The 23259-nt window shown below is 52.2% G+C and overlaps 1 protein-coding gene across 1 annotated transcript in view; it reads right to left on the bottom strand.

The window, feature by feature from the left end:
- MAPKAPK3 (MAPK activated protein kinase 3) overlaps positions 1–18799 on the bottom strand; it is a 28008-nt gene extending 9209 nt beyond the window's left edge. Inside the window, exons 1-2 of the mRNA XM_077777215.1 lie at positions 18713–18799; positions 18166–18442 (exon numbers count right to left, since the gene is read on the bottom strand). Of these exons, the coding sequence (XP_077633341.1) occupies positions 18166–18390 (225 nt within the window). The 5' untranslated portion in view covers positions 18391–18442; positions 18713–18799. The remainder of the gene's footprint in view (positions 1–18165; positions 18443–18712) is intronic.
- Positions 18800–23259: the final 4460 nt, after the last annotated feature.

The following is a 23259-nucleotide window of genomic DNA, read 5'->3' as shown; positions in this document are numbered from 1 at the left end:
ACCTGCCAAAAGTCACCCAGCTTATAAAGGGAAGAATGAGGATTTGAATCCAGGTTTCTCTGATTTGTGGTCCAATGACCACAGGAGGCTCTGGGGGTAGCTGACAGCTCAGAAAGGCTCAGAGGCTAGAGAAGCCCTGCCTCCCTTCTCTAGAGCAGCCAGGTAAGTGGGAGTTGAGTGGGCTTTGTAGGCAAATCACACATCAGGTGTGAGACCCCAGGCCAGGGGCCACACATCCCTTGAGCTGCATTTTTGCAATGTTATGGCACAAGAGTTGTAAACCCAGAGGTAGTGTTCTGGGGGCAAGGGAGAGGAACATCCTGGTCAGGTGAGACCTGGGTTTAGGGCTGAATTCCCCCAGTGACTCAGTGTGACCTCAGGCAAACATTCACAGCTCCAAGCCACAGCCCACAACTCAGTAAAATGGAGTAATAACAGAGTCATCCTTACAGGATGCATCACAGTAAGGCAGGTGGCGGGTGGGCGAGCATCAGGATCCTCACTCAGGTTAACTCAGCCCTAGGCTATGGCTGCTAACCATACCGCCAATTGCTGGAAATGAGCAAGGCCCCCGGAGTGGTCCTGCTCAGAGGAGGTGTAAGGGAGGAGGAAAAGTCAGCATGCAGGGTGACAAGCCATCTCCCCGCAGGGCTGCTCACCTGAGACCCAGCCCCATTTGTTTCCTAGTTGATCAGGGTTGAGGACCAGGGTCAGAATTCAAGCCTGTGGCTCAGAGAAGTCTCATCTTTCTCAGTACCTGCAGGACCCTGCACCATCCCTGGCCTTGGTTTCCCCTCTGCAGGGCACTGTGTAGAACAGCTCTGGGACCAAGCTCTCTAGGCTAGGGGAGACGGGAGCCCAGAGGAAAGCAGTGGGGTCTCACACCTGCTGCCCCAGAGCTGTTCCTCCATCCCTGTAGCTGCTAACCACAACCCTGGCCTGGGGGTTCAGGGAGCTGGGCAAGCCCCCCCTTACCAGTTTTGGGGTTCTTGCTCCATTAACCAGTCCAGACTGGAGATGTATATGGAGGCTGCTGTGGGCAGACTCCCAGCCTGGAAGCCATGGGTCCCTTGCTCATGCTGCCTTTGCCTCCCAGAACATCCCTCAGTTCCATGCCCACACAGCCCGTGAGTATCAGACTCTTGCTCACAGTGCTGGGGGCAGGGGCTCAGTCACCCCCACTTACCACACTAGCTTTCCCCCACTGTGTTCTGAGGTGGCTGTGGCCAGGGTACCCCCGTTTTAGCCACAGGGCCCAAGATGCACCATCCTTTCTCCCCACTCTGTCCCCTCTGCACCTCTTTTCTACGTGGCCTTCTTACACTTCTCCCTGCCCCTTGCTATCTCTTGCCCAGTCTGACCTGACTTAACCGTGTCCTGGAGGGGTCTCCAGGCTGGCTCCAAGACCCCTCTTCACTCTGCCCTGCTTCTGGCATCTCACCCCTACACCAGAGTCCTCTCTCTTCTCTCATAAAATCCCAAACACACAGCTGGAACACTCCTAGTGGGGTCCTCAGCCCCACCTATCCTCACCCTCACTCTTTATTTTTTTATTATTATTTATTCTTTTTAATGTTTACTCATTTTTGAGAGACAGAGCAAAAGGGGGCAGGGCAGAGTGAGAAGGGAGACACAGAATCTGGAGCAGGCTCCAGGCTCTGAGCTGTCAGCACAGAGCCCGACGTGGGGCTCAAACCCACGAACCATGAGATCATGGCCTGAGCTGAAGTTGGATGCCTAACCAACTGAGCCACTCTGGCGCCCCTTACCCCCACTCTTTAAATCCCCACCCCCATGGCTCCAAATAACAGCCACCACCTTCCCTGTCATGCAGGGATTGCCTTCCTCTCACTGCCTGTTACCCTTGGCCCCCAACCCTCTCTGTTCTGGTCAGAATAATGTACTTGCCAGGCCTGAACAGCCCTCACTCTATGCCTATGCCACATGCACTGTTGCCCTTCTCCTTCTCCATTGGGTAACTTCCTCTTTTTGAGGAAACTTCTGGCCTCAATTCAGATGTCTCCTCATCCGGAAAGACCTCCAGCACTTCCCCCTGTGGTTTTTACCTCTGTACTTCCAACCAGACTGAGAGCAGCTTTAGGGAAGAGGCAGGGCAGGTCAAGCTGCAGGTCCCTGGCTAAGGCCAACAGAAAACACTGGGCCCCTGAACAAACAAAAGATGGGCAGGTGGGCAGTGCTAGGAGGAAGGTGTGGGAAGGAGAGGGGGAAGGGAGTAGATGGCCAAGGAGGGGCCAGAGGGCCTCATGGCCTGTGCCTGTACCCTGTGCTTTGCTGGAGGTGGAGGAGCAGGTGGAGCTGCCCTGAGTGGGAGTCTCTGAATGGCTCCTACCCTACTCAGTCCATATTTAGGAACTCATTTCCCACACGGATTAAAATAGTCCTTTTCTGAGTGCCAAGACCCTGAGAACAGGCACGGGGTGGGGAGACGGCTGCCCCTAGAAGACACAATAAATGCCTCCACTGGCCTCTCTGCAGGGGAGAGCACAGGGGCCAGAGCTCTGGACCTGGCCCCACCCAGGCCCAGCTGTCAAGAAATGTCCTGGGCTGTCACTCTTGATCCCTTGGGTTGGCTTTGAGTGTGGCCCTAAACCTCTTAGAGCCTCAGTTTCCTCATCTTTCTTCTCTATAGCTAAAGCTTTCTCCTCTTCCAGGGGTACCCCCCAATGTCACCTCCTCTCAGAAGCCCTTCCTGACCACCCTGACTAAAGAGGACCTCAAGAGTTCCTCATTCTCCCTTCACCCTTTTTCTTTTCTTATACATGTGTTTTGTTCATTGAGGTATACTTCACATACAGTAAAATGCACAGGTCTCAAGAGCCCAGCTCAATGAGTTTTGACAGCTGCACACCCCCATGACCCACACCCCCATCAAGACAGAAACACTTCCAGCTCCCCAGTGAGCTCCCACGTCATCACCCTTTTTACCTCCCTCCTGCTCAGCACTGGCTCACAACCTACAATTAGCTTGTTCCTTTAATAACTCCTTAAACAAACACACATATAGATACTGCACTTTCAATGTGCCAGGCTCTGTTCTGAGCACTTGATAGATATTAGGAGCAAGGGGCTTTGTTATCAGCAGTCTTTAGCTGAGAAATGGAGACACAGAGAGGGAAAGTAACTGGTCCCAGACCACATGGCTGATTCCCCAGCCAGCTTGGCACCATGTTGGTTCCCTCATGAGACTGTGGGCCCACAAGGGCATGGCCAGTCTGCCTGGTCACCTCTGGGTCCCGATTTCTGGGTCTGGCACATAGCACTGGCTCAGATAATATCTGTAGATTTATTGAACAAATAAATCTATAAAGTGGGGATAAGAGGATTAAACCCTCACAACCCATCCTGAGAACAGAATGAGATTAAATTGAGGAAGACCCAGAAAGGTTCAACAAATGAGAGACGTGACAACCGGGCTAAACTTGCTCCTCGCTGCACCTCACCGACCCTCTCTGGTGAACCAAATTTTATCACTTCTTCCAAGAAGCCCATCCTGACTACTCCAGCCCACAGGTTATTGCTATGAACTGGCTTCAGTCATGCAAGTACATGAATCCATACAATCCATCATAAAAGATGTCCCCAAGAAAAAGCCCCATTTTCCTAGGTAAAGAAATGAGCACAGGGCTAAGATATAGGAGGCTCAGGTTCTACTCTTCTTCTCAGTGTGACCTTGAGTGGTTCCTTTGCATCTCTGGGCCTCTTTCCCACAGAGGGAAACTACAGGCTTTGGGCTAGATTAGGGGAAGGGAAACCTCTGGTCAGGGGCTCTTTGCAAAGTAACCTCCTAGCCCCACTCCCACATCACTGCCTTCACAGAGTAGCCCCCAAGTCTCCATGGACCCCTATCCAAATACCTGAACCTTATGGGGACCACCTGGTCCCCAGTCACAGCCAGGAAGAAAAGAAGGTGCAGTAGTCTTCTGACAAGCCAACTCAGCAGCCCCTCACCCTTACCTCACTCCCATGCCATGCCCCTTAGGCCCCCCAGGGGTCCACCAAAGCTGAGTGTCCGGGATGGTTCCTGGGCAGCTCCAGCTAGTGCCCAGCAGGCACTCACACACCTGTGAGACGGAACTCTGGCTTTCTCCTAAGGGTGGGACTCCTGGATATACTTGAGGTGAGGGCCCCACCACAGGTAGATGAGCATCAAATCTGAGAGGACATATCCTTAAACAAATGACACTGTTCTAGCCTCAGGCTTTGATGAAGCAGTTTCTACCTCTCTCTTCTCCCTCACTCTCCATTGCCAAAGTCTCCAAATTGTCCCCAGAGCCTACAGCCAAATGGCCAATACCCCTGTCAACCCCAGCAGACAGTAGACCCCGACAAAGGGCCCGTGCCCCTCCAGCAGCACCAGGTGGAATAGGAGTCTTGGGACTGACCAGGCCCCCTCTCTCCCTCCCTGCTGTGTCCCATTCCACCCAAGGACAGGTTTCACGTGTAGGTGGAGGAGCTCCTGAGTTCAGGAGCTGGGAAAGCGAGAGCAACGTTTGACTGTTTGGAAAACAATTTGCAGTTTACAAAACGCTCTCTCTCCCCTTATCTCATGGGAATGCTGGTGCCGCCCTATGAGGCGAGCAGGGCGAGACCAGCAACCCCAATTTGTAGACTGAGGAAAGAGAGGTTCAGGAGGATGAAGTCACTGCCCTGTGGCCATGAAGCTGAAGTGTGGCGAGGCTGAACAGGGAGGAGAAGGGACTTTTGAGAGTGTACAGACAACCCCTCCCCAAGGGGAAATGAGAGGAGGGGGTGGCACCAAATTGAAGAAGCACTGGCCAAAACTACTGCTTACAAGACTCAGGAAACTTGTTCTGAAATAAATGTGTGCATAGGTGTGTGTGAGAGCAGGGGTGTGTGTAGGGGTGTGCACAGGAACATGGTTACATGCATGTATAGGGGTGTGTCCCTGGGGATGTATGGGTATAGGGAGCATGGGGGTGGGTTGTGTGCAGCTAAGGGGCCATGGATATGCATGTGTCTCCAGCCCCTTCAATAGTGACTCTGAATCCCCAGAGAGTGGGAACCACCCATCTGTCCATTTATTCATCCAACATTTTCTATCTCTCTGAAGTGTCTACCAGAGTACTGGGCACAGAGAGGTGGCCAAGAAAGACTGGAGGTCTTGCTGCCACAATTCAACCTGTGACAGCCTTGCCCAAGCAGGTGACCAAGTCCAGACTGCTCTGCTCAGACCTCCTCTCTAGCTTAGGCCCCATCTTCTGTCCCAATTCACATTGCCCAGAGCTGTAAATGCACTGTCTGCTTTCCTAGAGCATCAAACAGAGCTGGGATGTCTGTAGCAGTTCTGTGAAGACAAAGCTTTGGGACAAGCCCCTAACACCCTTCTATACCCACCTCCTAGCCCCAGAAAGGCCTCCTACCCAGGCCCATATGCTCATCCACATATCAAGTGTCCACATCCAGCTAAACCCAGGGCTCTTTTCAAGTAAAAGTGTTCACAGTATCTCCATCTGTCTCCCACACAGGAAGTCCCAAGGCCACCAGCCTGGACAGGCAGCCCCCCCCCATCCCCCACACTCCCAGACAATTAACCTGCAGCCTTGGCCAAGCTGCTGTGTGGCCCCTAGGGGAACACCCACTCCTTCCGGGGGAAGAGAGCTGGCTTGCAATCTCTCCCATCAGTGAGGCACGGACAAATTAGGAAATATTAACTCAGGCATTCTTGACAACCCATGGCATGAAAGACACCATCCTGACAGCAAAGGGAATCTCTTGGAGGTCAGGTATCCCATTGTTCTCACTGTCCAGTGAGCCACTAGAAGTCTATTATTTCCATTCCTCTACTCATTGACAACATGATTTCAGGCATTTTATAATCCTCAAGCATAACAAATACAAACAAAAAAACATTGGATCCTCTTTAGAAGGAAGAGAAAAATAAAATGTACCAGACACCCATGTAACTCATAACTATAACTGAACATGGAATTTAATTCTGAGCTTCCTGGGCGTCTCGGCAAAGAAAGAAACCAGATAGGTTCCGCTGCTTTTATCACCCCATGAAGAGAAGCACAGACATTCATTGAACTTTTTCCAAGACCAAATTTTTTTTTTTAAGATTTAAAAAAAATTTTTTTTCAAAGTTTTTGTTTGTTTGTTTTTTGAGAGAGAGAGACAGAGACAAAGCACGAGTGGTGGAGGGGCAGAGAGAGAAAGAGACACAGAATCCGCAGGCTCTGAGCTATTAGCACAGAGCCCAATGTGGGACTCAAACTTATAAACTGTGAGATCATGACTTGAGCTGAAGTCAGACTCATAACCAACTGAGCCACCCAGGCAACCCTCCAAGACCAAATTCTTAAACAGATTCTGCATCTGACTTACATGAGGGAAAAGTATAACATTCTGACAATGCCCTTCGATAATAATTTTCCAAGATAGAGAAAGATTTGCATGAACCTATCTGATAATAAACTCTCTCCTAAAGACTAAGGCCAGCACGTGGCATTGTAGCCTGGCACATCTACCAGGAGGCTGAGATAACATCACCAGACCCTTTATTTTCTGAGGATCCCAGCTTTGTTCTGTGCCAGAGTATGGAAAAGAGAGAGGTAGAAGGACTGGTATGTCCCCAACCCCCATCACCTCTTCTTCCACTTGGGGGTCTAATCCCAGACTCAGGCAAGGGCTGACCAGAATGTTGAAGAGCTACATTTCCGGCCTATTGATTACACCATGGTTCACATGTTCAATGTCCAAAACTCAGACAGCAGAACCAAACAGAGTGTTATAGGAAAATACAGATTTTCAACTTACATTTTGTTCCCTGTGGGGAAACCTCTATTCTCTACAGAGAGAGGCTATGGATAAGAAAAAGCACTTTGAACTTAACACATTCCCTCCTTGACAAGAATATTCATATCTAAGGTCCCTTCTGGCTCCCAGTTCTGATTATTTGGCATTATTTTTCCCCATGGGGACAGATCTATAATTTTATGAGGAACACACACCACTGGAATGGCAAGATTCATTTTATAGCCAGCTGTTGAGAACACCTCTGCCTTGTGCTGCTAACACCAGTGAGGGTTATTAACACACTTCACCCTGGCCTCTAGCCAGGCCCTGACCCTTGCTGGCTGCTCTGTTCACTCAGAGCAGTAGCCATAGCCTCAGGGATGGGGTGGTATGGACTGACCTCAAGTTCAGGATTCAGAAGCAGGAATTTCCTTCTTAAGGCCTTAGTATCTTCTTATAAAGACAGAGCCATGCCCCCCCCCAACTCACTGCTTCTACTCCCCCACCCCCAACCCCATCCAAGGGGACTAGTGCTATTTGGAGGGCTGCTTGGCAGTATCAAATCTAACTTTTTAGCCACAGCTTTGAATTAGAGCATCAGACATGTGCCATTATTCTCTCACACACTCATTTCCCCAGCTTTTGTAGCTCATTAAAGGAGCTAATGGAACCAATTTTATACCTATGCATTAGTTGGCCTCATGCCAGATCAGACCTCGCTTCCTTAAGTTCTGACCATATCCTGTCCTCCACTTGCCCTGTCCATTTACCTCTCCTCCTCAGAGGTACGTTCCAGAGAGGTCAGCTCGCATGACACCACTGACCCCAAATGCCCAGGCCCCAGCTGGATGCTCAGGGACTGATAGAGTCAGATCAGTTTTAGCAACCCCTTCATGACAACTGTCTTCCTGGTGCTCAGCCAGCGGTGTGTTGGCCACAGCATTTGGTCACAGACATCACCTCATTCAGTAGTCACCATAACCCGAGAAGAACCAGTATCATCCTTGGAACTGTGGGGAAACTGTGACTCTGAGAGGTTAAGCAACTTGCCCAAAGTCACACAACTGGGCAGTGAGAGTCAGGACTTGAAACTGCCTGTTGGCTTATAGGCAGTGAGGACCATGCAGACAGCTGCTTGGTCCCATACCCCGGGGTATAGACTAGGATCTGTCACTTGGCTATTGTAATTGTGGCCTAGGAGACTCAGGCTCAGGGAGGTTTTAGGGCTTCTCGGGGTCACATGGCTTACACGTGGCCACCTTGGCATCCAGAAGCCTTTTGGGAACCAAGATTCAACCTTCATGCTCAGGGAGGCCTGCCCATTTTACAGATCCCTTCTCCACTTCTGCAAACATTTACTGGCCCTGCCTGAGGGCTAAGCACAGAGCTAGGGCTGGGAATGCAGCCACAGGCATTCTGTCCTCAATGATTTGGGAGTTTATGGATGAGTTACTACACATCAGGGTGCTTGGTGAGGATGAAAGCCCTAAGGAACTAGTCCTGTCTCCTCTCTCTTTTCTTTTCTTTCTAGATCCAGAACCTGGCAGAGCAGGCAAAATGGGGAAGTCTAGCCAAGGGAGCCGAAAATAAGGGGAGCCTCCAAACAACCCCCTTCCAGGTCAAGGCCAGAGCACCTGATGGCAGGGGGTGAAGTGCAGGGATGAGAGTAGCTGAAAAGCTGGGAGCCTCCCTCACCATCTCCCACCACAGTCCTGGGAGGGGAGAGGGTGGTTTAAGGCTCCAAGTTGGCTGTCTTCCCAGGAACCTCTGCCGACAAGAGATCCGACATACATCTGGAAACTGTCAAGTCTCAGGAACACAAGACTCCCTCAATTTGCTAAATTTTGATGGCCTCAGTTTATCTGTTTCCCACTGGCCACAGACAACCCAGAAACAAAGGCAGAAGTGCCAGGTCTGGGGAGAGGTGGAGATGGTTGGGGGGAGGGGAAGAATGCTTCCAGAAAGAGGGAACTGAGCTGGGCTCCAAGGCAGGGAGGGACAGAGGCAGCAGGAACATAAGTGTGGGCCAGGGCAAGCCCAGAGATCCCAGTGCCCTAGGCTGGGGGCCATGAGGTATGAAGGACTAGCTATGGGCATGGGACTCCAGGTCAGACAGATCCGGATGCCAGATGCAGAGGCCGCTTTCATGCTCCATCTGCCTATAAGCTTTGGGTAGGTCATTCAACCTCTATGAGCCTCACTGGTCCAATCTGGAAAATGGGAACGGTGACAATGCAAGTTCCCAGGTGGCCGTGAAGATGGAATGAGAACACACAGAGAGCTCAGATTAGCACAGAGCCAAGTGTATATCGACTGGGTGTGGGCTTCGAGGTTTCCTTGGCTTCAGGATTTCCCTGGGTCTGCCTTGAGGTGGCCCCACACTCTTCATGTCCCTGTTCTTCAAAACTTGGGCAAATCCAGATGCAGCCTCTGGCACCCAGAGAGATCCCAGCCTCTGGGATCCAGCAAGTCATAGGAAATGGTCTCAAATCCTGAGAGAGGCAGGATTAGACCTGGCTTTGCAAAAACTAATGAAGAATCAAAAGTCTATGGATCCTGTTTTGCTGTGAAAGGCTCAGTAAGGAGGGGACAGACCCTTCCTGGTAGTGAGAGGGTGAAAAGGCTAATCTCAGGGGGGAGACCCTGGGGGTAGGTGGGGGAAAAAGGTGGAGAGCTGGGGACCCAAGCCAGGGAACCCACCCAGTTCTCAGCTTTTGCAGACTAGAGGAGAAGCACATCTTCACTCTCTCAAGTGGAAGCCACCTTTACACCCTCAACTCCTCCATGCATCCTTTTGAGCAAAGTCCCCTTCTGAAAAATGTGTGGTGACCTTAGGGCCTACCCCTTAACTTCTCTGAGCCCCAGGTCCCCATCTGTGGTATGCTTCTCACACATGCGATGGGGACAGGAGGACAGGCTGGCCTGAGACTACCAACATCTACTGCACAGGTGGGAAAAGGGGCCCAGAGAGAGCTACAACCCCCACACAAACACACCCCACTCAGAGATTACACATGAAGTGGCAGGACCAGAACTCCCTTTGCCTCAGACAGGTATCAGATCCCAGCATTCTGCCCACAGCCTTCTGACAGAGGGACTGAGGAAAGGCCCCTCCGGTGCCTTGTGAGGCCCCTGAGTACATACTCCGAGGGTCCAGGTTCTATTATCCTCCTTTAACTTCTTAGAAGAAAAAAGCACTTTTCTGTCAAAATCAGCTACATAATTGGTAAAATATTACCCTGGTTCTATTTCTCCTATGACAGTGTAAAAATAGGACATTTTCATCCTAAGACTGGAAGATTTCAGCAAACGCAAATGTTTTATTCTAACCTCAGAAGCAATGTTCCTTCACTGGTCTCTCCTTGTGAAGAGACCCCCACCTCAGTCTGTGATTGACCCACATTGTACCACAGTGATGCCTACATAGCCGCTGGGGCTACAGAGGGCAGTGGCCACCTTCCCTAAGCAGAAGGTGACCAGAGCACATGAGGCTATGCCCAGGGCACCCAGCAGGCCATGCCCCTGGCCAGCCTTGGAGAAGGGAAATCCAGCACCCTCTAGCTCTGAGAAGAGTGACTGCTGGTCTCTGTCCTCCTGGAGATGTCACAAAGATAACAAAGGAATAGATGTGTGTGGGAGATGGGGGCGTGGGGTACATCTTGGACTACTCGGAGAGGCACAGTGCAGAGACCCTAGGGAATCTTCTAACTCTATCCCCAAGACCTGCTCTTCCTGAAGCCAACAGTCAACATCCTATCTGCTGGCATCTCTCTCAATTCACTTGGCTTCATCCATGTCCCTGCAGCTCCCCACACAGGCTTGGGTGAGCACAGGCAGCCACTGCCTTACTCAGGCTCCTCCCGGCAGAGGCAGCCACCCCCCTGGCCCCTCTCTCTCTTCTGCTCCTGTTCAGCTAGAGGGCTCTGAGGGTTCTAACACCCAGCCAGCTCCTGGGAAATTTTCCTGTATCTGATCATGCCATGGAGCCATAGCCATGAGGAAGGGGAAGTCCTCTGAGAGACCAGGGTAGTGGCCCGGGCAGCACTGAGGGATACTCCTGTCACAGGAATGGGCAAACAGTGATTCATCCCCATTCTCTCAGGCCTCCCTAGGGTAAAGATGCAGCCTGGTACAGGCTCAGCCTGACTACAGGCTTGAACCGGGCAATGGAGTACAGTGGAAAGAGGTCTTCAAACCTAAGTCATAACCCCAGAGCTCCTGTCCTGAGCAAAACACAGCCCCTGCTGGTGGGGTCACACAACTGACGATTCCCCTGGCAACTTTACCAGCCAGCTCAGGAGAGGCGTCTTGGGGCCTCCTCTAGCCAGTTTCCATGTTGCCCTTCTACTTGTGCCACTACGTACCTGCCTGCTTCTCTGGCACCAACCACAATCACTGGCCACCAAAAAAATCTTCACTGTTAGAAGAGGGGATCTTGTCAAGCAAAGCAGCCACCTCCTCATCTTACAGATGGGTAGACTATGGCCTAGGAGAGAGGTCTAGCTCCTGATCCCCAGGGATGGCTTTGAGCCACAACTTGGCTGCCCACGGGCCAGGGTTCTAGCCCAGCTAGGGCATGCCCCGGCTTTGTGATTCTGAGTGAGTTACTTTGCCTTTCTGAGTCTCAGTCTCTGCATCCATGACACAGGAGTGATAAAACCCATTCTTAGATTCTTCTGTGTTTGTGTTTAGCATGTAGGAAGCACTCAAGGGATAAGTAGGTGCTCTTATCCCATCCCCCACCCCTAACTCCTACCCTGTGTGCCACTGCCTGCCAGAGAGCATGGAGAGTACCTGCCAGTCCCTCTGCCACACCCTAAGAAGGAAGACTGTTTATGTTGGGGGAACACCTACAGAATAAGCTGTGAGCTCCTTGTTGGAGGCTGAACCCTTAGGAAAGGGGTGATGAGCGTGGCAGTTCTAGGCCCTGGCCCATCACACCCTTAAAAATAGCCTCTGAGTGTCAGTGAGGTGAGGGGGTCAGGTTCAGGGTGCAGATGTTCTGGGGTGCTCATCCCAGCTAGTGTGGGGCAGCCCATAGGCAGTATCGGCCTCTAGAGTAGAGGCAGATTGCACCTAGTATTCAAGCCCTCCCAGCCTCTCCACAAGTTCCTCCCACTGGCTCTGAGGCCCTGGCTCAGACCCCAGCTCTTTCTCTCCTCAGCCTCAGCCAGAGAATCCTTGGGAGTCACAGTGTTCTTGGTCTCACACTGTTGTCCTGAGCAAAAGTCTCAGACCATTGAGCCATAAAAGGAGACCCAACAGTGAAGGCCACAGCTGAAACTGACTTCCCACACTCTACAGGAGACACCTCGGGTTACAAGCTTGGCCCAAATGTTCCTGACTCCACTGCTCTGGCTGCCAAGGCCACCAGCACCTGGTCAAGGCCAGAAGCAGGAGGGGACATTGTGAGCAGCATGGGCACAGCAAGATGCTCCTCTTTCCTGTCCTACACCTACCTTACCCTGTTGGGGAGAGACTTTCAGGGTGATTAGGATGAATTCCCAGCACCTGACCAGCCCCCACATCTGTCTTAATCCTGCCCTCAGCCTGCGGGCTGCAGAGAAGAGGCCCAGCTAAGCCTGAAATCCCTGAGACAGAGAGTGGCAAGGCCAGAGAGGGGAAGGACTAAGTGACAGCAGGAGAGACAGAGAGGGGAAAGAAGAAATGAACAGGACAGAACAGAAAGTGCTGTAAAGAGAAAGCAGCAAGGACAAAGCCCATGGCTTAAAAAAAAAAAAAAAAAAAAAAAAAAAAAAAAAAAAAACTAATACCAAACACACAAAAAAAAAAAAAATCCCAAAATCAATATTCTCAGCATCTCTGGCCTGTCCAGTGCTGAAAAGGCCTCCTGAGGCTCCTTGTTCCTCCAAACAGCAGCCTCCTCTCATACTCCTGCTCTAAGAAAACCCCCATGGTTCCCAGCAGCATGATTTTATTCACAATCACACAGGGCCTAATCCACTTAGTTCCAAAAGGGTGGGAGGGTAGGGGGGGACTCCAGGATACAAAGTTCCTTTCACATTATTCTTTCTCACTCTTCAAGGGGCTGGCTTCCCCAGGTGCACGATGAGCCCAAGGGAGTCCTCATAAAGGCCAATACTGTGCCTCCAAAAAATGCACTCAAGCTGCCCCAAATGAGAGCTCTGCCCTCTGAAAGTGTCTGCTGGCCTGTGCTGTATCATAGCAGGAACACAGGGATAGTAATGGCCACCAAGATGGAATCCTCCTTCTGGCCACATGTTCAAACACAGGGTTCAAGTAGACCACAGAGATGATGATTTTGCAAAAGATTCCAAAAGTGCCTTTTTGTCCAGGGTCACTCAGGGAGAAGGTGGCAGGAGGAAGGATTTCAAGCCCAGAGCCCTGCTCTCTCTCAACCCCAGGCAGCCTCTCATGTGGGAACACATATGATCTTGAACAGACAGGAGAAAGGCCAGCAGAATCAAAATTCTTCTAGAAAACCATGGGAGCCAGTGAAAGCCATGTCCTTATTATCCTAAGAGCAGCAGACCCACCCATGCAGGAGGGCTTGGTGTGCACTCTGACACCCCTAGGGCTGACTGTGGTCTTCAGCTCTTGCCTGGTGACCATCACCTTCAAACAATGGCAGCCAGTCACCAGGCTGGAACCAAAGGAGGTCGGGGGACTGCAAAGCCAGATGCTCCACCTGCCCACTCACAGGCATGTCCCATGATGATATCCCAAGGAGGCCCTGGAGAGAAAGATGAGGGGTCCACGTAGGGAAATAACTTCCCCACGTGCAAACCTCAGCAGAGACATGACAGATCTCTGTTGTCACAGAGACTGGGCCCTTTCCACACAGCTTGGACTGAAGGACAGTCCAGGTGACCCAGAAGCTCCTCAAGCACCTTGAGCTACAGTGCTCTACAATGGTTCTGGTGATGTAATGAAAGAAAGCTCTGGAGGAAGGAGGGAGGATTTTTGCACACTTTGTGAGGGAGGATACCAAAGACAGAGGCCACTGGGGTGAAGCATGAATCTGGGTTGTGGGCAAATGGAGAGGGAAAGTGGCGGACCCTTTTTTCAAGGGCCTTCTTCCACAGAGCCCTCATAGTCCCTCTACAGCTCCCCAGGGTTTATTGGGGTCTGAACACCTGCCCTGCTGAGATCAGCCACGTCCCACCAGGACACATGACTGTGAGTAGTTAAGTGGTACTCCACAGAAGGTGCTGAGCTGTCCAAAAGAGGCATGCTGTCACACACACCTTGTGCCCTCAGAGCAGAGGCCTGGATTAAAGCTGGCGGTCTCTTCCAGGAAATCTCCCCTGGCTGGCCCAGCCCTGACACAGTTTCCTCTCGCCCACTCACCAACCTGACTTCCTGCCTGTGGCAGTCTGGACTCTGCTAGGCTGCACTCGTCTGACTCAAAAGGCTTGAGACAAACCACACAACCTTTCTGAGGCAGTCCCACAGCCGTCATGAACCTTGTGTGCTGGTCTGTGGGACCACTTGTCTGCTCACAAGTAGACAGTGCTGCACAGTGAGGAGAGCTGGGCAGATCTAGACAAATACCAGCAGCATCACCTGGGACCCAGCTGGGGCTATCAGGGTTTCCAATGGAGCCATGGAAGATGTATAACAGCACCCTTCCAGGGGCCAAGTCTTAGAGACCCTCCCATGTCCCCATAAACTAGCATGAGAGGTGACTTAAATGCTAAGACTCTGGCATCAAATTGCCTAGACTCACATCACAGCCCTGCCACTCATCAGCTGTGCATCTTGGGCAAGTTGTTCACCTTGCTGAATAGCAACAACTTTGTCCATAAAATGGGAATGACAAGAATTATGTAAGATAACACGGCTCATGCATTGGATAGGACCTGTCAGACAGAATGGTCTGGAAAACTGTTGGCCACTTATGAGACTATTAGAATCTGCAGCAGCAAGGCCTGAAGACTGGGTCAGCTCCTGGATAAGGCGGGAAAGCCCCGGCAGTCCTAGCACAGTTTAGGCTTTGAGCACAACTTCTAAACATATGAAGCAGCTCAAACAATCCATCTCTGCCCGAAACTCCACTACCTGCAGGTTTTAGGGTTTGATGCCCTTCCTAGGATCTTTGTTTAAACAGCAAATTGCAGTTCATAAGGTTCCTACCAGGGACTCCGTTGGACAGGGCTGTCGGCCCCTCCACACACTTCCTGACTTGTTGACTTGGTAACAAATGGCCCCACCAAGGCTGATCCAACCAGTCTGGAGTTGGTAGGTAAGGGGGTGGCTGCTGCCAAATGAGAAAGTACCTGGCCCGCCTGGCAGCCCCACCCAGCCTCAAATCCAGCTCCGCAGCACCAGCTTCAACAGGCCAGCCCCACCCATGGAGCAATGTGGGGAACTCCCCAGCATGGGGACCCAGCACCCCACCACTCCACTCTATTTGAAGAAGAAGGGAAGAGGAGGGCACTGGGAGCCCCAGGACCTCCAACATACTCAGCAGTCAGAGAGGAGGGCCCCTAGCCCCAGAGAGCAGCAGCAGGAAAGAAGATTCCACTTCTCCCATATGCAGAACCCCTCTGTCTTCTCAAAGTTTTTTATTGCTTTAATTTACCTAAGTGCCATGGTCACTTCTGCCTGCCATGAGGCAGAGGACCACAAGTGAGCTAGGCAGGAAGTCAAGAGGGGAGGAGAGCCTGGCCTCTGCTACAATCTCTCATCTCAATCAAGCTACATGATTTCTGACTGCAGACTCCAGGTCACGATTTTCACATATGTGATAAGGATTGAAGGGCTGTGTCTCAAATGTGGTTGGGTGACTAAGGGGGGGACAGATATGCAGGGCTGTGCCCCGTTAGGAGTGAAACTGAGGCGTACTGGTTCATCAAGTAGGCCTAGAAGAAGGCCCAAGCAGGTCAGTAGGAGGCAGTCCCTTGCCCCCCATGCTTGGTGGGCAGTCCTCTAGGTACTGCCAACCGGACTGCAGCAAGTGCTTAGGGGAGACTGGAGACTGGAAGGACTTGACAGCGGTAGAAGCTGGCCTTGAAAGGGAATAACTGAATGTAAGTGAAGCCAAGAAGGACCATGGCAGTGGTCAGGAGCTGAAGGAAAGGGGAAGAGGCCCAGCTCCCCGGGGAGGAGCCTGCTCCTCCAGGGCCCCAGAGAATAGCAACAGTTACAGGGACAATGACCACAACTCTTCCTGTTTGATGAGGGCCTGCTGCATTCCAGGCTTCAGGGTAAGCACTATCTGCCATCTTGGACAATAGGGCCAAGAGAACAGGCATGGAGAGAGGCCGGAGCACTAGGCTTGGACCACCAAGAAGGGCAGAGATAGCAGGGGCTAAGCAGAAAAATGCCACCCTCTTCCTCAAAGCTAAAGCCACCACTCTCATTATGAGTATGATGTGCCAGAAGTTGTACTAGTGCCATGTGGGAAGATGGTAAAGACCTGCCAGATTGTAGAAACTTCCAGACCTGGTCACTGAAGTGGGACTAGGGGCAAGAAAAGAAGGTGTTTGGAGTGGGGTCCACATCTAATCCATGTCCCCTTTGAGGGCTAATTTAGGGCCAGGTCCTGAAGGTTCCAAGGCAGTAGCCCTAGCCATACTCATCCATAAACCCTAAAGAGGCACAGCAGGAGAATTTGTTCTAGGCACATCCTAGTTCCCAGTCCAGAACAGGGAAAGCATTGAGGCTCTAGATTCAAGAAGAGGTGCTTTGGAAACTGTTGCAGTCAGAAGTTCCCCCAAGTCACTTGTCAAACACAGCACCTATGGGGAAGGGCCTAGACCCAGCTCTGCTTAAAGCTGATGCTGTCTAAGCCCACAATCTCTGGCCTCCCCCTCTATCCCTGCCTCGTTCATAGCATCTGGAACACCATAGGGGCTCGTCAGAGCTCAGCTTTGGGTCATAGGGCCAAAGCCTAGGTATTAAGAAGAGGTCCTCTGGCCTCAGTTGGCCCCTTGCCTACCCAAACTGCCCCTTACCCCAGCAGAGGTGAGAGAGCTAAGATGGTGCTGAGGGAAGGGGTAAAAACTCCCCACTGAGAAGAGCTACTTCCCCCTTAAAGGACCTAGAGGAGGGCCTTCCAACCCCACTATGCTGCTGGGTTAAGTAGCTGAATAAACTGTGCCTGAGACTCAGCCTTGCCAGCCCAGCCCAGAGCTTCCTCCAGACCTAGGCTATCAGCCCCAGTGCCCCTAAGAAAGACACAGAGAGTTGGGCCCAGGTCCCTGCTCAGTTACTTGCAGACACTGTATCCTAAATAAGACCTGTAGCCTCTCCAGGCCTGCACCAGACCCAGTACCAATTACTCTACAGGCGTCATCACATTCCAAGCTCACATCAACCCCTTATCTTTCCCCCAGAACAGAGGCAGAAACCTGGCTTCCAGAGTCCAGGACCTAGTCCAAGGTCATGGAGCTGGCAAATGCAGGCCAGAGATTAGAGCCATGTCTACAGAACTCTGCACTCAAGCTCATAATTGCAATGTCTGCAAAAAATGAGATCCTTTGCTGGATTCTAACGTCCAGGAGCTGTTTTCCTTGCCATCATCTACCCATCGAGGTGGCCACTGGCACAAACCACAAGGGAGTGAAGTTCCCAGGGACAACAGATTCGAGGCATTCTGGGTATGAGGCAGCGTCCTGGGCCCAGAACTAAGTGACTTAAGCCAGAACTATGTGGCTAGATCAGCCACCTCCAGAACTCCCTGGATTCCATCTGTATTAGTGAGTTCTTAGCCAGGCCTCCAGGGATGCTGTGGTGTGACATGGATAGATGGCTGGCCCACCCTCTGCCCAGGAACCAGGGTGGGTCAGGCTTGGAGCAGGGCCTGCCCCTTTCAACACGGGGCCTGTAACTCAGCTAGAGCCCATCAGCAGCCTCTGGCTCACAGGTTTGATGGGGACCATCCTTGCCCACCAGCCAGCCCTGGGAGTCTCCCACCACTTCAGCCCAGGCAGGCAGGGGCCACATGAGAAAGCAGCCCCTCTCCAAGCCTGGGTGCAGACTTAGCCTCAGGCAGAGAGAAACTCAGATCCATTCCAGCCAGAAGAGCATCTTATGAAAAAAAAAAAAAGGCGGGGGGGCGGGGAGGAGAAAGAGAAGAAGAGCTTCTCATGGAAGGAACAACCAAGCTGAGGCCCAGCCATAACCCCAGAGTCAGGAACCACTTTTTCCCTACTTCCGGGTAGAGCAGCCTCTACTCATACTGACTCCACCCCTTGCTCTCTGGGACATGCTGAGCTTAGCTAGGCTGAGCCTCGACTTTCCCACCTGTAAAGTAAGGAGGATCAGGAGTCTGACCTTACAGGGTAGTGTAAGGATGAAAGAGATACTGATCATAAGAAGCTTAGTAGGGGTCCTGGGCATATGTGCACCCACAAGCCTCTGCTGTTGGGCCCTCCGGGTTACCCACGAGGGGTCACTGACCTTCAGGGCACACTTCTGCCCAGTACGCCTGTGGAAGCACTCCAGCACCTTGCCGTTCACACCCAGGCCCAGCACCTGCTTGGACAACTGGTAGTCATCGGTCACTGCATACTTCTTGGGTTCCCTCCGCCCCCCGAGGGCAGGAGCGCCAGTTGAGCCGGGTCCGCAGGGTGCACCCTGCGGGGGCGCGGGCCCCCCCTGCTCCTCTGCTGTCTCGTCATCCATGGCCCCCGCGGGGCGCTGAGAGGCGACCCCAGCCTGGCGCGTCCAGGGCCACCTGAGGGAGAAGGGAAGAATGAGTTCCTCTCAGACTTCTCCAATACACCACAGTATCGGAGCCCTAGAGCCCGTCTGGGCTGCGGGCCGTGGACGGGACCGGGAGTTCGGGACGAATTGCCGGAGAGTACGGACGCGAGCCAGGGCGGGTGGTCGCACAACCAGGGACTAGGAGTCCGGCCTGACACCTGTCTAGAGGGTAAAGGGTCGGGCGCCGAGTGGCCGCGAGGTTCTGGGAGCGGGAAGTGGAGGGGGCCCTATGAGGGCGTACCTGGCGAGGGCGTATCTGACAGCAGAGTACCTGGCTGCGGCGCCGGCGAGGGGCAGGGACCGCGGTCCCGGGAGCCCGCGGCCNCTGGAGCCTAGTCGCGCCGCCGGCGGCACACGTGACCGTCCCCCTTCTTTTTCCCCCCCGCCCCGCGCGTCCCCGACTTGAGGCCGGGCTTGGTCAGCCTTAAAGGGCCAGGCGGGCCCTAGCAGGACTGGGCGTGGAGGAAGCCTCCGGCGGGCCCCGCCCCGGAGCCCCGACGGAAATAGGGGGTGTGGCTTCTCGAAGGAGAGCGGAAACCTCCTAGGCTCCCGGGGCCCTGGGGCCAGTGAGGGCTTTGCGAGCTCCGGAGTTTACCAGCGACCTACGAAGTGACCAAGAGACCTACGAAGTTTCCAAGAGAAACAAGGAAGTCTTGTTTCTCTTGGAGCCTCAGGAAGCCTCTTGAGTCGGGCGTTTTCTCTGCACGCTGCCAGACGGCCCTCCAGCAAAGCTTGTAAGGCTTGCGACTTCCTTAGTAGTGGACCGCCAGCGTACCTAAGGCTTAATTTTTGCCATCAGCCATTCGTTGTGATTTGCGTTTATCCTATCCCTGGGTGTCTCTCGCCCTCGGTGCATCTCCTGCTCATATCCGTGGCTTGTTGATTTCCTTTGGGATGAAGCGTCCTTAGACCAGATATCCTAAAATCCCATTTGTCAGATTCATCAACTTTTCACCTTCTGGTTTGGGCTTTTGGTATCCTGTTTAAAAAGTCTCCTCCTCCCACCCCAAGATACTCTTTAGCTATGTGGTATTCCCTTCCACATTTAGGTATCTATTCTGAACCCATTTTTGACTACCTTAGGTATTTTGATAGTTTTCCCATCACAGGCTGTTAAACAACTCATTTCACAGATGAGGAAACTGAGGACCCCTAAGGGGAAACAACTTGTCTAGAGTCGCAGGAGGTGTTGTTCTCTCCTGGGAGAAATCTGCACTACTCCAGCACACCCCCGACATTCCCCAACCCTCAGACTTGAGGGACTGGAACGAGGTGGTTCCCTTGGTACTGGGAAAGTGAGGCTTGGGTCATGATCTCCACGTGGGCCTCTGCTGCCATCTGCAGGCCACTGGCAGGACTGCAGGCACTGTAGCCTAGGTCCCACCCGTGGCCGTCTCTGAGCCCTTCTGGCTTTGGGATTGGGCCGAGCTAGCGCTCTCACCCACCTCCCCATGCCCCAGCACAAACACAGGCATGTAGATGCACATGGGCTCCTGGGGTCCTGCAGGTCCAAGGCTCTTCAGAGCAGTTCCTGGAGAGCTGGCACCTACTGTGTGCAGGCACTGAGTTGTAGGAAATTGCCCAGGGCTCTGCCCTGTCTCCTTGAGACAGCCTTCAAGCTAGCAGAGTTCAGTGAAGCAGTGGCCCTGATGATGGTCTCAATTGACTGTACTGAACCCTTCCTTTGGACTAGACACTGCCTGGGTGTTCTACCTGGGCACTCCCTGACCTCACTGGAACCAGAGTAGGCAGGGCTAAACACATCCCACACAGCCTACACGACAGACACACAAGACAGACAAGCCCTAGGTATCAAGCAACTTGCCTGAGATCAGTAGCTGTCATGGCAGAGTCTCCATCCCAACCCCCAAAGAACAACTCCAGGGTCCAGCTCTTACCCTCAAATAATGCTCTCCTCCTCTGTGCCTCCCTGCCCCCTTCCCACATCCACATGTACAAATATGCTCTCACACATGTTCACATATGCACACAAATGCACAAAGACTTACACATGTGCACAGACAACATGGGAATGCACATGCACACCACACACATACACACATTTATGCCTAGCTGGACCCAGAACCTCTCTCTCTGAGCCCCACCTAAGAATATGATCCAAGATCTCAGAGCCTTGGAGGAAGCCCTGTGATCTGGAAACTTCTGCAGTTTGGAGACTGGAGAAGGGTCTTCCCTCTGGAGGTGACTGGTTTGGGCCAAATGAGCCCAAAGCAGAGCAAGATCTCATTCTGGACAAGCAGGGTGCCACTCAAAAGCAAAGTTCTGGACAGCTGAGAGTGGCTTCTTGTCAAAGCCAAAGTTATCTCAGTGTATGTCGGGGCACCTGGGTGGCTCAGTCAACGAGCGTCTGACTTCGGCTCAGGTCATGATCTCACGGTTCGTGGGCTCGAGTCCCACGTCAGACTCTGTGTTGACAGTTAGCTCAGAGCCTGGAGCCTGCTTAGATTCTGTATCTCCCTCTCTCTCTGACCCTCCCCTGTTCACACTGTCTCTCTTTCTCTCTCTCTCTCTCTCTCTCAGAAATAAATAAAACAGTAAAAAAATTTTAAAAACAAAACAAAGTTATCTCAGTGTACATTGTGGTTGCTGAGATATCTTATTTTCTAAAAATAGAATTAGATTACACTGTTCTAAACATTTTATAATTGTTTTTTTAACTGATCTTTTTTTAATTAAAAGTTTAATTGCATAAGTAAAACTTATTTGTTATAATAAATTCAAACCATAGGAAAATGTAAAAAGCAAGCACTGGTGATGCCTCTCCCCTTGCAGTCTCCATAATCAATGCCAATGCTTACAAAAGCACACACGTTTCCCACATACGTCCATCACAGACAGATGTTTTGCAACTGCTCATTTAACCTAAGAGAGTCAGAACCTGTGGTTTCCCTTAGCTGCTCCTTCTCCAGCAACCACCTGCACACTGAATTCAGTATTTGGGATGGGTGGGCGAGGGCAAGGATGGGTTCATGGTGGCAGACTGATACACACAGCCCTCCATGATAGCTGAATGTCCAAGGGGTCTAGGTCCAAGGCCTTTGGAATAGCTTACAGTGGCAAAGAGGCCCAGTGAGTGTGGGGAGAGAGGGAGAGAGCTAAATATACCCCCTACACACATACACGTGTGAACCGTCCTACGGGGGAGGAGAGGCTGCAAATGATGAGAATAGAGAGACCAAATAAGCCAGACTCTGAAGAAGGCACTGCTGTATATTATTGTGACTGGCCTATCTTGTGACTATTCTGGGTGTGACGAAGCAGGGAGATCCTGCTGCAAGGCCAATCCCTGGAGTGCCAGGAAGGGTTATCCTGGAGTATGGAAATTTGTCGAGTGAAACCATGAGAGGACCCGCCACTGGGTGGCGATGTGGGCCTAGTAGTCAGAGCAGGTGTGTAGGGAGCAGACAGAGCAGGAGAGATGATAATGAGTTGGCCAGGGGGACCCACAACACCTGGGGCAAAGCAGGGGCACACTACATACTGTACACACAAGTGAGGTGCATAATTCTGTCAAATTCACAAAATGGGACTAGAGGGAAAAACCCTTGGGGCCTTTTAATTTAACACACAGAACTGTATAATCACTAACATCTGTAAGGGAGCTTTCAAGGGGACACCCTCCGTGCTCTCACATTGACTAGCCTGGAGGCAGGGAAGCTTCACTGAGGACCTTAAAGCTGGATCTTGAAGGATGCCCAGAAGTTGTTAGGTCAGGCACCTAGAGAGGATGGGGGTTGGGGGGAACTGTGCTCCAAGCCCCAACTTACCACTTGCCAGCAGTGAGATTTAGGGTACATTTTAACTTCTCTGTGCATCAATCTCCTCAACTGTAAAGAGGGCACAATATATAGTGGTTAGGTGATAAAATGAGGCTGGAAATCGCTGAGAGCACCTGGCACATACTAAGTGTTCAGTAAAGTACTCACAGGTAGAGGGAGGACAGAGTCTTGAGGTAGAGAACTTGGGATTTGACCCCATAGAGACCCAGGTACCCAGGTTCAAATCCTAGTTCTGTTGCTCGGCAGCTTGAAGCCTCTTTGTCTTCATAATAATGAAGTGGTAGACAGTTTCTACCGAAAAGACTGCACCCTACATAGGTGTCCCATGCTGTGGGTCATCAAGTGAGTAACGAGGTCTCCACACCTGCCCCCATCCCAAGATTGGGATGTGCCTTCTCCCCCAACTCTTTCAGAGAAAACCTTCTAGCCTGGATCCTTTTGACTGTGGTGGATCTTTGACCCCCGCGCACCTGCTCGGATCTGAGGCCCTCCTCTGTCCCCCTCCCCTCCTCTCATGTCCTTCTCCAAACCCCACCCCATGCCACCAGTTTCCCCACCACCGCACACAGAGTCCGGGGATCCACGTGAGTCCCACAGGGGGCGCTTGCACACCAGACAGACTGCCTTGAGGGAGCCGATAGCCGGGAGGACAGTCTCAAAGCCCTGCCCTTGCGCTGCCACCAATTCTACAGCGAGATACTGGGGCCTGTCCCGAACGAAGCGGAATGCCGGAAAGAAGTCTGGGCTCGGGTGGGGAGAACCCCTGCCCCGCCCTGGCCTTCTCCAACCCGGTTTTTCCCTAGTGGTCTCTAGGTCACGCTCCACCCGGCTCGTTTGTCGGCCTCGGATCTCAAAACTGCAATTGGCTCTCCCCGGCCATTCGGCTCCGCCTCCCGAACTGCGATTGGTCAGCGCGTGGGTCCCCGCCCCATTTTCCTGGAAAGTTCTTGGAAATCTGTCAAAGGTGTTTCCTTTAGCGGCCCTCAGC

Source organism: Crocuta crocuta, unplaced genomic scaffold, assembly GCF_008692635.1.
Source record: "Crocuta crocuta isolate KB4526 unplaced genomic scaffold, BGI_CrCroc_1.0 scaffold77, whole genome shotgun sequence".
NCBI classification, from domain to species: domain Eukaryota; kingdom Metazoa; phylum Chordata; class Mammalia; order Carnivora; family Hyaenidae; genus Crocuta; species Crocuta crocuta.
The sequence above is the reverse complement of the archived record's forward strand: the minus strand, read 5'-3'. Positions and strand labels throughout refer to the sequence as shown.